At 36.8% G+C, this 18,232-nt stretch overlaps 1 protein-coding gene across 1 annotated transcript in view; it reads left to right on the top strand.

The window, feature by feature from the left end:
* PCDH11X (protocadherin 11 X-linked) overlaps positions 1-18,232 on the top strand; it is a 570,208-nt gene that overhangs the window by 286,009 nt on the left and 265,967 nt on the right. Inside the window, 1 exon segment of the mRNA XM_028101529.2 lies at positions 2,090-2,285. Within this exon segment, the coding sequence (XP_027957330.2) occupies positions 2,090-2,285 (196 nt within the window).

Raw genomic sequence — 18,232 nt, 5'->3', positions numbered from 1 at the left:
CCAAACGTCTTCCTCTTCCTTGCTGAATGGCTTCCCAGTCCCCCAATTCAGGGTTCCATACCTCGCCTTTGCTGAATTCTCTCATTCCAAATGTGCAGATTTTTTCTCTTCTCCTCCAATTTTCTTCTGAGTTGTTCAAAATAGTTGAAGGTTGATTTAGTTGTATTTGAAGGACGAAGCAAGTTCAGGGTTCCCCTACTACTCTGCCATCTTTAAACTCCCCTGGGGCTGCTTTTATAAGGACACTAACCTCGTATATGAGGGCCTCACTCTCATGATCTAATCATCTCCTAAAAGTCCCATCTCCAAATACAACCATGTTGGGGATTAGGTTTCAACATATGAGTTTTTAGGACACACAAACATTCATTCTATAGTAATGGTCTTCAAATGTTTTCATATCTCCATTTGAAAAAAAAATGACTGACAGCCAAGACTAAATTTATGAAAGTATACTCATTCTATCATGAAAATTCTTAGTATCTAATTGCATGTGATTTTATTATGTCTAAATTTCTTAAATAATTATCTCTAAATTGTATCTTTCATACTCCTAGTAGTTAGTTATTTGTATTCATCTATTGTTATATAGCAAACTGTCCCTAATCTTTGGAGCATAAAGCAAAAACCAATTATACTTTACATTTGTTAAGGTCAGGAATTTGGGTCAGTCACAGAAGAGATTATCTCTGCTCCACAATGACTGGTGCCTCTGGGGTGGTTCAAATGTCTGGAGATGGCTGGGATGGCTCATATAAGGCTATGAGCTGTAATGTCCAGAATGAATTCTTCACATACATATCTGGCACCTGAACTAGAGTAGCTGGAACACTTAGGCCTTTTTGGGTATTGTACTTTCTTTCTATGCAGTCTTTCCACATGGCCAGCTTGAGCTTCCTCACAGTATGGAAGTCTCCCAGTAGTCATACTTCTTTCAATACAGCTGATTTTCTCCAGAGTGAGTATTCCAATGGAACAAGGTGGAAACTTCAAGGTTTGGTTATTCAGGGCCTACCCATATTCAGTGTGGTAGAGAAATACAAAAGAGTCTTAATACTAAGAGATGAGGTCCATTAAGATGGCTATCTTTGGAGATTAGCCATTACATATGGGAATGTTGCAAACAAAAATACCACTACATCTGGTTGAGTGGAGTTAACACCATCACTGGATGTCATGAATCTTTTGTTTTGGAAACAAATGCTTCATCTTCATATTTGGACATATATATGCTGCTGTAATTACCATAAAATATGTATAGTTTGCTTTTATAATCACCATCAACTGTTATCCATACCACGTAACTATATTTTGTAGAGGGTAGAATCTGTTTAAATTAATTCTAATACAGGGGCACCTGGGTGGCACAATCAGTTAAGCATCCAACTCTTGGTTTTATCTCAGGTAATGATCTCAGGATCATGAGATTGAACCCCATGTTGGGCTCCATACTCAGAATGGCGTCTGCTTGAGATTCTCTCTCCCTCTGTTCTTCCAGCTCATGTTCTCTCTCTCTCTGTGTCTCTCTAAAATAAAATAAAATCTTCAAAGAAATTAATTACTTAATTCCAGTACAGAATTTTGCCTCTAAAATTCTTGAAAAAGATGATTTGTACTTTTAGTTTTCTAAACCTACATGATTGAATACATTTGTGCTATTATTTACTGTTTCAGTCCACCAGAATCTTATAGCTATAGCAATAAAATTTTGTTATATTTATCCATACTTATTTTCCAACAAATGTATTATTGTCAAATAAATAATAATAAATCCATTTTTGAATACTGATCAGACTTTCCAATATGCTCAAATGTCTAAAAAGGCTGACAGCTTCTTAATTTAGAATAAGCTGACTTTTGTGTATTTGGATGTACCCTGTTTAAAGAAATAATAAAAGCAAATCTACTGCCAGGTGAAGCAGGTTTGAACACAAGGCTGACTCTTCATAAAACCTGACAGTTTTTACAACTCAAGATCATGTTAATGCTACTTCACTAGATATCAGAAAAAATGCATTTTCTAAATTGGACACATTAGGCAATTATTCAGATCAGAATGAAACCCTATAAATTTTTTTCTTCCTTTCAGTCCCAGCGGCATGTCACATTTCACTTACCAGAAGGCTTTCAGGAAAACAGCAGTGATGGTGGACTGGGAGACAATGATGTGGAGATTCCCAGCACATCCCATGCCCTGCCCCTTGGCTATTCTCAGGAACAGTACTTTGATCATACTGCACCCAATAACCGCACTGAAGGGGATGGCAACTCTGATCCTGAATCCTGTAAGTGATACTTGTCTAGTCCTGCAGGATAAATGGACTTATTGTGTTAGTTAGTCAAACAATTGGAGCTATAATGACACTGGGCATTTAATATCAATATGAGTATTAACAATTTTTAAAGGTAAAAATACAGAATTATATGGAAGGTATATATGCAGCGGTTTATAATATATGAACTGTGTGATCATATCTACTTTGAAAGTTATTAGGAAATTTAAAAAATACTCATTTTCTTTAGGCATAGATAGGATCTTTTATTTTTATATACATAGAGATATGTATACATATGTATATAACCAGCCACTTCATTTTATGTTATTTAAGTACATATAAATTATTTTTATAATTCATATGAATTATTTTTTTGGTTTTATTTTTCATTTTTAGTAGAGATAATAACCACAGGCATTTTTTAATTAAAAACATTTTTTCACCATTGAGGATGATAATATCTGTGGGTTTTTCATATATGGCCTTTATTATGTTGTATAATAAAGAAACTTATTAAAAGTGCAAGAAGCACACTATTTCACTTTAAATGAATCCCTATTACCTTAATATGGCATACTAATGATATTTTTAACATAGCACATGTGTGTGCTTTGATTAAAAACAAATGAAAAATAGCAGATCAAAATTTGCCATAACAAAATAATCTCTTCTAACACAGATGATAAGGTACTTTGATTGTTCAAGAAGAAACTCTATAACTCTGAAACAGTACGTAATTATGGATTTTATGATATGAAGTAGAAACTAATAAACCATGCACTTTTAGTCCATAACACCACAAATAGAAATGTAAGCTGTTAGAGGAAATAAATGCTGTCCTTAAGCAATCAAATTATTTTACACAGTTCCCATTTCATATTTTGAAATGCATTGCATTCTGAATCTGCTTTCTTTTCTGCTAATGAATTGCCCAAAATAGTACACAGTACTGAAAATTCCTTTTAAGTTCACAAAAACATAGAAATACATCTATGAATAAGATTTTCCCCAAAATTTGCTAGAAGTATTTATTAATGCTCCTTTTTTAATTTTAAGTTTATTTTATTTATTTATTTATTTTTATTATGTTCAACGTATACTACATCATTAGTTTTTGATGTAGTGTTTAACGATTCATTAGTTGCATATAACACCAGCGCTCATCACAACATGTGCCCTCCTTAATACCCATCACCCGGCTATCCCATCCCCCTATCCCCCTCCCTTATGAAACCCTCAGTTTATTTCCCGGAGGCCATAGTCTCTCATGGTTTGTCTCCCTCTCTGATTTCTTCCCATTCAGTTTTCCCTCACTTCTCCTGTGGTCCTCTGTGCTATTCCTTATGTTCCACATATGAGTGAAACCAGATGATGATTGTCTTTCTCTGCTTGACTTATTTCATTTAGCATAATCCCCTCCAGTTCCATCCATGTCAATGCAAATGGTGGGTATTCATCCTTTCTGATGGCTGAATAATATCCCATTGTATATATGTACCACATCTTCTTTATTCATTCCTCTTTTGAAGGGCATCTTGGCTCCTTCCACAGTTTGGCTATTGTGGACATTGCTGCTTTGAACATTGGGGTGTATGTGCCCCTTTTACACTGTTGGTGGGAATGCAAGCTGGTACGGCCACTTTGGAAAACAGTATGGAGGTTCCTCAAGATGTTCAAAATAAAGCTACCCTATGACCCAACAATTGCTCTACTAGGTATTTACCCCAAAGATATAGATGTAGTGAAAAGAAGGGACATATTAATACTCCTTTAAAATACAGTTCCCAGGTTGATAAAAATCTGCTGATTAGATAATAAAATTATGGTATCCATTTCTTGAGTCTTTTGCCAAGAATATTAAATGTTATTTTTATGTTAAAGAAGAAACAAGCGAACTGAATCCAATTATTTCTCTTTCAGAAGACAAGCTTAATAAAACATCCTGTCTCATTCCATTTGGAAACTTTTTGAATTTTTAAATTTCACATTTGCAATCGCCTGGCTTTAGCCTTTGGTATGAGGGCCAAAGCCTATGTCCCAGAGCTTTCCCTAAACATAACTCCAACAAATTATTAGTTTCAACAGACCCTGCTCTTTAAACTTAGCTAATTTGATAAAAACATAAATAGAAATCTAAATCATAAACAGCATTATTGGTTGCTGCTGGGATTCTACTATACTCTTAACAGGTAAGTCTTTGACTTTTCAAAAGTTTTTATGGAGACACAGAAGAATGTAGACCTAGTAGAGAACAGAATGTGACTTTGTACTGCTTGGAATTTTATATATCATGATATAGTATTAACTGATAGGTCTGGATACCATGTGATCCCTTTGGGACTATTCTTAATACAGTAATCTATATATGGCCCTATGTTCATATCTACTTATTTACAGGTAAGATAAGGTGAAACATAATTTGAGGAGAGTTAAAAATGCTTTTTCTTTTCTTTTTTTTAATTTCTTTTTTTAATTAACATATAATGTATTATTTGTTTCAGGGGTACAGTTCTGTAATTCATCAGTCTTACGCAATTCACAGTGCTCACCATAACACATACCCTCCTCAATGTCCATTACCCAGCCACCCCATCCCCCCCACCCCCCTCCTCTCCAGCACCCCTCAGTTTGTTTCCTGAGATTAAGAGTCTCTTATGGTTTGTCTCCCTCTCTGGTTTCTTCTTGTTTCATTTTTCCCTCCCTTCCCTTATGATCGTCTCTCTTGTTTCTCAAATTCTTCATATCAGTGAAATCATATGATAATTGTTTTAACTTTCCTTTGTAAAACACTATTCTGATATTATAATTCAGACTATGTTCTGAGACACATAGAAATATATCAAAGGTCTACTATATTAAACTTCAGAGATTTCTGAATGGTTCATACATATTAAGTCAGAATGTCTGTGTTATTTTTTTCTCTTAAAGAGAGAATGCATTGCTATCTCACACTATTTGTAAGTTGGAGAGAAAAGAGTAACTACGAAATTTCCAGGAATCTGCTGACATATTATAATCTGACATATCATAGGTAACATTCATGTTTCTTTGGAATAGAAATGGTGAAATAGAATATTTCTAAAGAGATTCAAATCAATCTTCAGTTTACCAGCCATAAGTCAGTTAATTTTCAGAGAAGATCCTAAACGAAGGGGGAAACAAACTTAGTTTAATCAGTGTTATAATTGTCTTCAATTGCAATAGTTATGTCATCTGCATTTTTAAAAACCTCTTCATTGGATATAGTCATTTCACATATGAAGTCAATCTATCTGAAACTGTTACAGCTGATTTAGTGTTTAAAATTTGAGCTTAGGGGTTGCCTGGCTGGCTTAATCAGTAGAATATGCAACTCTTGATGTCAAGGTTGTGAGTTCAAGATCCACATTAGATGTAGAGATTCCTTAAGAAAATAAATATACTCTTCTTCTAAAATTTGAGCTTAAAGTAATAAAATATGTTTAAAATTTCATCAACCTTTTTTTTCTAAGATTTTATTTATTTATTTGAGAGAAAGAATGAGAGAGAGAGATCACATGAGAGGGGGGAGGGTCAGAGGGAGAAGCAGACTCCCTGCTGAGCAGGGAGCCCAATGGGGAACTCGATCCCGGGACTCCAGGATCATGACCTGAGCCGAAGGCCGTTGCTTAACCAACTGAGCCACTGAGGCGCCCCAAGATTTCATCAACCTTTAGAGTGTTAAAGTTTTTTCTTTTACTTTACCCATTTCTGTCATACAAAAGAAAAAATAGAATTCTAAGAACATTTAGGCTTAAAATAATTAAACATTTAAAATAGAAATATGCTGCTGCATGGCATATCCAGCCACTAGGTACATTGCTGCTGCCATGCACTTCACCCAACAATTGTGAGGCACCCATCTGCTGCACTATGCCCAGCCATGGGCCTACAGTCACCATTGTGTGCCTGGCCTTGTCCAGCCATTGACAACTTCTGTACCCAGCCTTGTTACTCTGGCTTCCCTGGTACACAGACCCCAGCTGCCTCAATGCATCAGGGGATCTGGCATAAGACTGGTGGCCCAGTACAAATTTTGCTAAAACTGCCACATTGTTGCCAAATTCCTCAGTGAACACAATCCCTCAGTGCTGGCCTGACTTGTTCCCACTAACAGCACAGATAGCAAGCACAGCCCACAACGGGCAGATGGTCAGTGCAGATGAATACACTGAAAGGAAAACTGACTTATACAAAACAGTAGGGTGTAAGCAACACATTTAGGATACTCTCTTAAAAGGCTATGTTCTGGTGAACAAGGGACACTGCACTGCAGGGCAGTCCAGGACCTCTTCTTCATAACATCACTACTTTCAAGAGCAGAAGACATAGCTGACTTTCCTAACATACAGAAACAGACACAGAAAGGCAGACAATAGGAGGACACAGAGAAATAAATACATCCCAAATGAAAGAACAAGATGGAATGGCCAGAGATCTAAGTGAAACAGATATTAGTAACATGCCTGATAGAGAATTTAAAGCATTAATCATAAGGGCACTTTCTGGACTTGAGGAAAGAATGGAAGACATGAGTGAGAATTTTAACACAGAGATAAGGAACAGCATAACAGAGATAAAAGGATCAATAAGCTAAATCAGAAACGTGCCTGATGGACTAAACAGTACACTAAAAGAAGTAGAGGAACAAACTAGTGACCTAGAAGACAGAGTAATGGGAAGTAACCAAGCTAGACAAAAGAGAAAAGAGAATTATCTATGCAGAAAAAGAATAGATTTAGGGAACTCAGTGACTCCATCAAACATAATAACAATCATATTAAAGGAGTCTCAGAAGAAATGACAGGAAAGGAGGCAGAGAATTTATTTGAAGAGATAAGAGTTGAAAAATTCCCTCATCTGGGGAAAGAAATATATATATATATATATATAAAAGCTCCAGGAGGAACAGAGAACCTCCATCAAAATCAACAAGAACAGACACACACCAAAATATATTGTAACTAAATTAACAAAATACAGTAATAAAGAGACAATTTTTAAAGCAGCAAGACAAAAGAAGACAGTAATAATATACAAGGGAAAACCCATAGAGCTAGCAGGGGATTTTTCAGCAGAAACTTTCCAAGCCAGAGGGGAGTGGCACAATATAGTCAAAGTACTGAATGAGAAAAATCTGCAGCCAAGAATACTTTATCCAGCAAAGCTATCATTCAGAATAGAAGGAGAGATAAAGAGCTACCCAAACAAATAAAAAGAAAAGAGATTTTAACCACTGAACCAGCCCTGCAAGAAATATTAAAGGGGACTCTGTGAAAGCAAAAGAGAGACCAAAAGTGATAGTATGAAGATAGGAAACACAAAAGCAGTAGAAATGAATATTTATGTAAAAAAAATCAGTCAATTTGGGGTGCCTGGGTGGTTCAGTGGGTTAAGTGTCTGATTCTTGATTTTAACTCAGACCATGATCTTAGGGTTGTGAGATTGAGCCCCATGTTGGGTTCCACACTGGATGTGGAGCCTGCTTAAGATTCTCTCTCTCCCTCACCCCCTACCCCACCCCCATCTTTAAAAAAAAAATCAGTCAAGAAATTTACGAGATAAAAGGATGTAAAAAAAGGTCACCAAATATCTAAATCATTGTGAAAAGAAGAGTAAGAATGGATACACACTTAAAAGTCCATCATTTAGCAACTACTACATGCAGAAGAGGTTATATACCAACCTAATGGCAACTATATATCAAAACCACTAAGAAATATACAAAGAAGAAAGAGAAACAAATCCAAATATCTCCCTAAAAGAAGTCAGCAAAGGATGCCTGGGTGGCTCAGTCAGTTAAGCGTTCAACTCTTGGTTTCAGGTAAGGTCATGATCTCATGTGTTGTGGGATCAAGCCCTGTGTTGGACTCCACACTCAGCAGGGAGTCTGACTGAGGGCTCTTTCCCTCTGTCCCTCCCCAACTTGTGTGTGCTCTCACTCTCTCTCTCAAATAAATAAATAAATAAATAAATTTTAAACAAATCAGCAAAACATGAAAGACAGAAAGAAAAGAAAAGATAAAAACAAAATGTCAGAAACAACCACAAAACATACTAAAATGACAATAAATACGTATCTATCAATAATTACTTTGGGAGTGTGGAGCAAGATGGCGGAGGAGTAGGAGACCTGGATTTCGTCTGGTCTCAGGAGTTCAGCTGGATAGGGATCAAACTATTCTGAACACCTACAAACTCAACAGGAGTTTGAAGAAAAGAATAGCAACAACTCTCTGAACAGAAAAGCGACCACTTTCTAGAAGGTAGGACATGCAGAGAAGTGAAACTGAGGCGATATTTGGGAGGATAGACGGTGGAGGAGGGGACCTCTGTCGGCCGTTTCTGGCAAGTGATAGAGCAGCGGAGCACAAAATTTGAACTTTTAAAAGTGCTCCGCTGAGGGACGTCGCTCCAGTTGCTAAGCAGGGGTTGGAGCCCTCTCGGGGACAGTGTGGTTTCAGGACTCTCGGGTTCACAGAAAGACAGGGGGTGCCTGAGTGCGGCAGAGCTCCTAGGTATTGGAGTGGGGAAGCTGGCTGCAGAGACGGAACCGAGGAGTGGGTTCTTGGCTAGGGGTTGCAATAAAGTGTGATCCACAGCACAGTTGGGCCACTGCTCTTCCAGCAGGGACCCAACAAGTGGCAGAGCCGGGGAGACTCACCTTCCTCCCCCAGGAGAAGCGGCACGGGAGTGCACCGCAGGGTTCTGCTGGGTTTGGAGACTCCACATGGGGTCGGGTGCCAGAGATAGAAACACTTGGTCACAGGCCTGGTGAGCACAGAGTGTGGCTGGAGACCGGGGAGACGAGAGTGACTGACTGCTTTTCTCTGGGGGTGCACTGAGGAGTGGGGCCCCGAGTTCTTGGCTCTTCTGAGTGGAGATTGGGAGGCCACCATTTTCACTCTCGTCCTCCAAAGCTGTATGGAAAGCTTGCAGGGAACAAAAGCTCTGGAGAGCAAACCTGAGCGGATTACTTAGCCTGACCCAGCAAGGGCAGGGCAATTCCGCCTCTGGCAAAGACATTTGGGAACCACGGCAACAGGCCCCTCCCCCAGAAGGTCAGCAAGAACAGCCAGCCAAGACCAAGTTTACCAATCAAAGAGAACTCCAGCAGACGTCCAGCGCTAGGGGAATACTGCACATAGAATTCATGTGTTTTTTTTTTTTCCCATGATTCTTTAGTCTTTCAAAGTTAATTTTTTTAACTTTCTTTTTTTTTGAATTTTTCTTTTTCCCTTTTTCAACAAACATCAATTCCTTTTTTAAAAAAATCCCTTTTATTTTTCATTTTTAAAGTCATATTCTATCCCTTCATAGTAGTTAACCTTATTTTTGGTATATATATATATATATATATATATATATATATATACACACACACACACACACATATATATATATAAGTTGTCCTTTCTTTAAGATTTTGGGGTACAATTTCTTCTAACAAACCAAAATATACCCTCAATCTCTAGTGTATTTCTTTGTTCTAGTCTCCTGCCTCATCACATCCTCTCCTCCTTTTTTTTAATCGTTTTCTTTCTTTTTTCAACCTTCTTATCTTATCAATTCCTTTTATAAAACCTTTCATACTTTTTATTGTTACAAGCATATTCCATCCCTCCACCATATTTACACTTATTTTATATGTACATATATAAGCTTTTCTTTCTTTAAAATTTTTGGAGGCACTTTCTTCTAACAGACCAAAATACAACCAAAATCTAGTGTGTGGCACCAGCCTGATATTTAATCATATTCTTTTTTTTCTTTTCCTCTTTCTTTCCCTTTCTTTTCCCCTGGTTTCAGGTCTCTTCTGATTTGTTTAGTGTATATTTTTCTGGGGTCGTTGTTACCCTGTTAGCATTTTGTTCTCTCATTCATTTATTCTCCTCTGGACAAAATGACAAGATGGAAAAAATCATGTCAAAAAAAGAACAAGAGGCAGTACCGACTGCCAAAGACCTAATCAATATAGACATTAGTAAGATGTTGGAACTAGAGTTCAAAATGACAATTTTAAAAGATACTAGCTGTGCTTGAATAAAGCATGGGAGATATTAGAGAAACCCTTTCAGGAGAAATAAAAGAACTAAAATCAAACCAAGTCGAATTCAAAAAGGCTATTAATGAGGTGCAATAAAAAATGGAGGCTCTAAATGCTAGGATAAATGAGGCAAAGAGAGAGTGATACAGAAGACCAAATGATGGAAAATAAAGAAACTGAGAAAAAGAGAGATAAACAACTACTGGATCACGAGGGTAGAATTTGAAAGATAAGTGATACCATAAGATGAAACAATATTAGACTAATTGGGATCCCAGAAGAAGAAGAGAGAGGGGCAGAAGGTATATTGGAGCAAATTATAGCAGGGCATTTCCCTAATTTGAGGAAGGAAACAGGTATCAAAATCCAGGAGGCACAGAGAACCCTTCTCAAAATCAATAAAAATAGGTCAACACCCTGACATCTGATAGTAAAACTTACGAGTCTCAGAGACAAAGAGAAATTCTTGAAAGCAGCTAGGGAGAAGAGATATGTAACCTGTAATGGTAGAAACATTAGATTGGCAACAGACCTATCCACAGAGACCTGGCAGGCCAGAAAGGACTGGCATGATATATTCAGAACACTAAACGAGAAAAATATGCAGCCGAGAATACTATATCCAGCTAGGCTGTCATTGAGAAGAGAAGGAGAGATAAAAAGCTTCCAAGACAAACAAGAACTAAAGGAGTTTGCAAACACAAAACCAGCCTTACAGGAAATACTGAAAGGGGTTCTCTAAGCAAAGAGAGAGCCTAAAAGCAACATAGACCAGAAAGGAACACAGACAATATACAGTAACAGTCACCTTACAGGCAATACAATGGCACTAAATTCATATCTTTCCATAGTCACCCTGAATGTAAATGGGCTAAATGCCCCAATCAAAAGACACAGCCTATCAGATTGGATTAAAAAACCAAGACCCATTGATATGCTGTTTCCAAGAGACTCATCTTAGACCCAAAGACACCCCAAGATTGAAAGCGAAGGGGTGGAAAACAATTTACCATGCTTATGGACACCAAAGGAAAGCTGACGTGGCAATCCTTGTATCAGACAAATTAGATTTTAAAACAAAGACTATAATAAGAGATGAGGAAGGACACTATAACCTAATTAAAGGGTCTACCCAACAAGAATATCTAAAAATTGCAAATATCTATGGCCCTAAAATGGGAGTAGCCATTATATAAGGCAATTAATAACAAAAGAAAAGAAACATATCAAGAAGAATACAATAATAGTGGGGGACTTTAACACCCTTCTGATTGAAATGGACAGATCATCTAAGCAAAAGATCAACAAGGAAATAAAGACTTTAAATGACACACTGAACCAAATGGACTTCACAGATATATTCAGAACATTTCATCCCAAAGCAACAGAATACACATTCTTCTCTAGTGCCCATGGAACATTCTCCAGCATTGATCACATCCTAGCTCACAAATCAGGTCTCAACCGGTACCAAAAGATTGCGATCATTCCCTGCAAATTTTCAGACCACAATGCTTTGAAATTAGAACTCAATCCCAAGAAGAAATTAGGAAAGAACTCAAATACATGGAGGCTAAAGAGCATCCTACTAAAAAATGAATAGGTCAACCAGGAAATTAAAGAAGAATTAAAAAATTTCATGGAAACTAATGAAAATGAAAACACAACTGTTCAAAATCTTTGGGATGCAGCAAAGGCAGTCCTAAGAGGAAAGTATATAGCAATACAAGCCTTTCTCAAGAAACAAGAAAGGTCTCAAGTACACAACCTAACCCTACACCTAAAGGAGCTCGAGAAAGAACAGTAAATAAATCCTAAACCCATCAGGAGAAGAGAAATAATAAAGATCAGAGCAAAAATCAATGAAATAGAATCCAAAAGAACAGTAGATCTGATCAAAAAACTAGGAGCTGGCTCTTTGAAAGAATTAACAAGATTGATAACTCCCTGGCCAGACTTATCAAAAAGAAAAGAGAAATGACCCAAATAAATAAAATCATGAATGAAAGGGGAGAGATCACAACCAACACCAAAGAAATACAAAGGATTATAAGAACATATTATGAGCAACTATAAGCCAGCAAATTAGATAATCTGGAAGAAATGGATGCATTCCTAGAGATGTATCAACTACCAAAACTGAACCAGGAAGAATTAGAAAACCTGAACAGACCTATAACCACTAAGGAAATTGAGGCAGTCATCAAAAAGCTCCCAAAAAAGAAAAGCCCAGGGCCAGATGACTTCCCAGGGGAATTCTACCAGACATTTAAAGAAGAATTAATACCAATTCTCCTGAAACTGTTCCAAAAAATAAAATGGAAGGAAAACTTCCAAACTCGTTTTATAAGGCCACCATTACCTTGATCCCAAAACCAGACAAAGACCCCATCTAAAAGGACAATTACAGACCAATATCCTTGATGAACATGGATGCAAAAATTCTCACCAAAATACTAGCCAATAGGATCCAACAGTACATTGCAAGGATTATTCACCACAACCAAGTGGAATTTATCCCTGGGCTGCAAGGTTGGTTCAACATCCACAAATCAATGTGATACAACACATTAAGAAAAGAAAGAACAAGAAAAATATGATCCTCTCCATAGATGCAGAAAAAGCATTTGACAAAGTACAGCATCCTTTCTTGATCCAAACTCTTCAGAGTATAGGGATAAAGGGTACATATATCAATATCATAAAAGCCATCTATGAAAAACCCACAGTGAATATCCTTCTCATTGGGGAAAAACTAAGAGCTTTCCCCCTAAGGTCAGTAACACGGCAGGGATGTCCACTATAACTATAGCTTTTGAACTTGGTATTAGAAATCCTAGCCACAACAATCAGACAACAAAAAGAAATAAAAGGCATCCAAATTGGCAAAGAAGAAGTGAAACTCTCACTCTTTGCAGATGATATGATACTTTATGTGGAAAACGCAAAAGACTCCACACCAAAACTGCTACAACTCATACAGGAATTCAGTAAAGTGGCAGGATATAAAATCAATGCACAGAAATCAGTGGCTTTCCTATACACCAAAAACAAGACAGAAGAAAGAGAAATTAAGGACTCATATCCCATTTACAATTGCACCCAAACCATAATATACCTAGGAATAAATCTAACCAAAGAGACAAAATCTGTACTCAGAAAACTATAAAATACTCATGAAAGAAATTGAGGAAGTCACAAAGAAATGGAAAAACGTTCCATGCTGATGGATTGGAAGACAAATATTGTGAAGATGTCAATGTTACCCAGAGCAATCTACACACTCAATGCAATCCCTATTAAAATACCATCCACTTTTTTCAAAGAAATGTAACAAATAATCCTAAAATTTGTTTGGAACCAGAAGAGACCCTGAATAGCCAGAGGAATGTTGAAAAAGAAAAGCAAAGCTGGCGGCATCACAATTCCGGACTTCGAGCTCTATTACAAAGCTGTCATCATCAAGACAGTATGGTACTGGCACAAAAACAGACGCATAGATCAATGGAACAGAATAGAGAGACCAGAAATGGACCCTCAACTCTGCTCTACTAATCTTCGACAAAGTGGGAAAGAATGTCCAATTGAAAAAAGACAGTCTCTTCAACAAATGGTGTTGGGAAAATTGGACAGCCACATGCAGAAGCATGAAACTGGACTCTTTCCTTACACCACACACAAAAATAGACTCCAAAATGGTTGAAAGACCTCAATGTGAGACAGGAGTCCATCAAAATCCTAAAGGAGAACACAGGCAGCAACCTCTTCAACCTCAGCTGCAACAACTTCTTCCTAGAAACTTCGTCAAAGGCAAGGGAAGCAAGGGCAAAAATGAACTATTGGAACCTCATCAAGATAAAAAGCTTTTGCACAGCAAATAAACTGTCAACAAAACCAAAAGACAACCGACAGAATGGGAGAAGATATTTGCAAATGACATATCAGATAAAGGGCTAGTATTCAAAATCTATGAAGAACTTATCAAACTTAACACCCAAAGAACAAATGATCCAATCAAGAAATGGGCAGAAGACATGAACAGACATTTTTCCAAAGAAGACATCCAAATGGCCAACAGACACATGAAAAAGTGCTCAACATTGCTCGGCATCAGGGAAATCCAAATCAAAACCTCAATGAGATATCACCTCGCACCCGTCAGAATGGCTAAAATTAACAAGTCAGGAAACGACAGATATTGGTGTGGATGTGGAGAAAGGGGAACCCTCCTACACTGTTGGTGGGAACGCAAGCTGGTGTAGCCACTCTGGAAAACAGTAAGCAGTTCCTCAAAAAGTTGAAAATAGAGCTACCCTATGACCCAGCTATTGCACTCCTGGGTATTTACCCCAAAGATACAAATGTAGGTATCTGAAGGGGTACATGCACCCCGATGTTTATAGCAGCAATGTCCACAATAGCCAAACTGTGGAAAGAGCCAAGATGTCCATTGACAGGTGAATGGATAAAAAAGAAGTGGTATATATATATATATATATATATATATATATATATATATACACACACACACACACACACACACACACACACACAATGGAATATTATGCAGCCATCAAAAGGAATGAAATCTTGCCATTTGCAAGGACATGGATGGAACTGGAGGTTGTTATGCTGAGCAAAATAAGTCAATCAGAGAAAGACATGTGTCATATGACTTCACTGATATGAGGAATTCTTTATTTCAGGAAACAAACTGAGGTTTGCTGGAGTGGTGGGGGTTGGGAGGGATGGGGTGGTTGGGTGATTGCTATTGGGGAGTGTATGTGCTATGGTGAGCGCTGTGAATTGTGCAAGACTGTTTAATCACAGATCTGTACCTCTGAAATAAATAATACATTATATGTTAAAAAAAGAAGAAGAAGAAAAGAAGATAGCAGGAGGGGAAGAATGAAGGGGGGGAATCGGAGGGGGAGATGAACAATGAGAGACAATGGACTCTGAAAAACAAAATGAGGGTTCTAGCGGGGAGGGGGGGTGGGAGGATGGGTTAGCCTGGTGATGGGTATTAAAGCGGGCACGTTCTTCATGGAGCACTGGGTGTTATATGCAAACAATGAATCATGGAACACTACTTCAAAAACTAATGTTGGGATGTATGGTGATTAACATAACATAATAAAAAAGTAACTAGTTTGAAAGTGAATGGATGAAATGTTCCAATCAAAAGATATAAGGTGACAGAGTGGATAAAAAAAAAAAATCTATATGCTGCCTGTAAGAGATTCATTTTAGACTTAAAGACACATGAATATTGAAAGTAAGAGGATGGAGAAACATCTGTCTTGTGAATGGATGCCAACAGAATCCTGTAGTAACAATACTTACATCAGACATAATTGACTTTAAACAATGACTGTAACAAGAGACAAAGAAGGACACTGCATAATCATTAAGGGGACAATCCAACAAGAAGATAAAAATTGTAAATATTTATGAACCCAAAATGGAAGCCCCTAAATACTTGAAGCATTTAATAAAAATCATAAAGGAGGTAAGTGATAGTAATACAATAACAGGAGGGGACCCTAACACCCCACTTACAACAATGAACAGATCATCCAAACAGATCAGTAAGAAAATAATGGCTTTCCACTCTGCAAAAGAGCATGGGGTTTCTTCAAAAAAGTTAAAAATAGGACTACCGTATGACCCAGCAATTGCACTACCAGGCATTTACACATGCACCCCAGTGTCGTAGCAACATTATCAACAATAGCCAAGTTATGGATAGAGCCCAAATGCCCATTGACTGATGAATGGATAAAGAAGCTGTGGTATATGTATACACTGGAATATTACTCAGCCATCAAAAAGAATGAAATACTGCCATCAACAATGATGTGGATGAAGCTAGAGTGTATTATGCTAAGTGAAATAAGGCAGAGAAAGACAAATATGATTTCAGTCATGTGTGGAATTTAAGAGACAAACAGATGAAAATATGGGAAGATGAAAAAAAGAGAGGAAAGCAAACCATAACAGACCCTTAAATATAGAGAACAAACTGAGGGTTGATGGAGTGGAGGTGGGCTGGGGATAGGCTAAATGTATGATGGGTATTAAGGAAGTCATATTTGTTGAGCCCCTGGTATTATGTGTAAGTGATGAATCACTGAATTTTACTCCTAAAAACAATGTTATACTATATGTTAACTAACTAGAATTTAAATAAAATTTCACACAAAGAAAATAATGACTTTGAATGACATATTGGACCCGATGTATCTAATCAATATACTCAGAACATTTCATCTTATAACAGCAGAATACACATTCTTTTCATGTGCACGTGGAACATTTTCCAGAAGAGATCACATATTAGGCCACAAAATAATCCTCAACAAATTCAAGAGGATCAGAGTTACACCATGGACCTTTTCTGACCACAGTGTTATGGAACCAGAAGTCAACCACAAGAAAAAAAAAAAAAAACTGGAAAGACCACAAATATATGGAAGTTAAATAAGAAGCTAAGAAACAATTGCTTGGGTCAACCAGGAAATAAAAGGAGTAATAAAAATATATATGGAAACAAATAAAAATGAAAACACAATGCTCCAAAACTTTGGGATGCAGTAAAAGCAGTTCTAAGGGGAAAGTTTATAGCAATAGAGGCTTACTTCAATAAGCAAGAAAAGTCTCAAATAAACAACATAAGATTACAAGTAAGGGAGCTAGAAAAAGAAACACAAACAAAACCTAAAACCAGAAAGAGGAATGAAATAATAAAGATTAGAGCAGAAATAAATTATATGGAATCTAAAAAAGAATAATTGAACAGATCAATCAAGCCAGGAGCTAGCTTGAACAAAAACAACAACAAAAAGATAAACCTCTAGATAGAATTATCAAGAGAAAAAGAGAAAAGATTGAAATAAATAAAATCACAAATTAAGAGAAATAAAAACCAACACCACACATATGCAATTATAAAAAATATTAATAAAAACTAAATGCCAACAAATTAGACAACCTAGAAGAAACTGATAAATTTCTAGGAACATATAAACTGCAAAAATGAAACAGGAAGAAATAGAAAACTTGAGCAAAACAATAACCAGCAAAGAAATTGAATCAGTAATCAAAAAACTCCCAACAAACAGAAGTCCAGGACTAGATGAATTCACAGGCAAATTATACCAAACATTTTAATAAAAGTTAATACATATTCTTCTCAAACTATTCCAAAAAATAGAAAAAGAAGGAAAATTACCAAATTCTTTCTATGAGGCTAGGTTTACCCTGATACCAAAAGCAGATAAAGACACCATAAAAAAAGAGAATACAGGCCAATATCTCTGATGAACATAGATGCAAAAATCCTCAACAAAATACTAGCAAACTAAATCTAAAACTACATTAAAAATTATTCACCATGATCAAGTGGGATTTTTTCCTGGGATGCAAGGGTGGTTCAATATTCACAAATCGATCAACGTGCTATATCACATAAATAAGAGATAGGATGAAAAACATATTTCAACAAATAAAAAAATTGACAAATTTCAGCATCCATTCATGATAAAAACCCTCAAAAAAGTAATGATAGAGTGAACATACCTCAACATATTAAAGACCATATATGAAAAACCTGCACCTAACATTATCCTTAATGGGGAAAAACTGAGTTTTCCCCATAAGGTCATGGCAAGAGAGGAATGACCACCCTCATCACTTTTATTCAACGTAGTATTGGAAGGCCTAGACTCAGCAATTAGACAACAAAAAGAAAAGACATCCAAAGGTAAGGCAAGAGTAAAACGTTCACTATCTGCAGATGATTTGCTACTATACATAAAAAACCTAATAGATTCCACCAAAAAACTGCAAGAACTCATAAACGAATTCAGTAAACTTGAGGACACAAAAT

This window comes from Eumetopias jubatus, unplaced genomic scaffold (genome assembly GCF_037043125.1).
Source record: "Eumetopias jubatus isolate StellerSeaLion01/CBP00866 unplaced genomic scaffold, mEumJub1_p1.0 scaffold_11, whole genome shotgun sequence".
NCBI classification, from domain to species: domain Eukaryota; kingdom Metazoa; phylum Chordata; class Mammalia; order Carnivora; family Otariidae; genus Eumetopias; species Eumetopias jubatus.
This window is presented reverse-complemented; position numbering and strand designations above follow the sequence as displayed.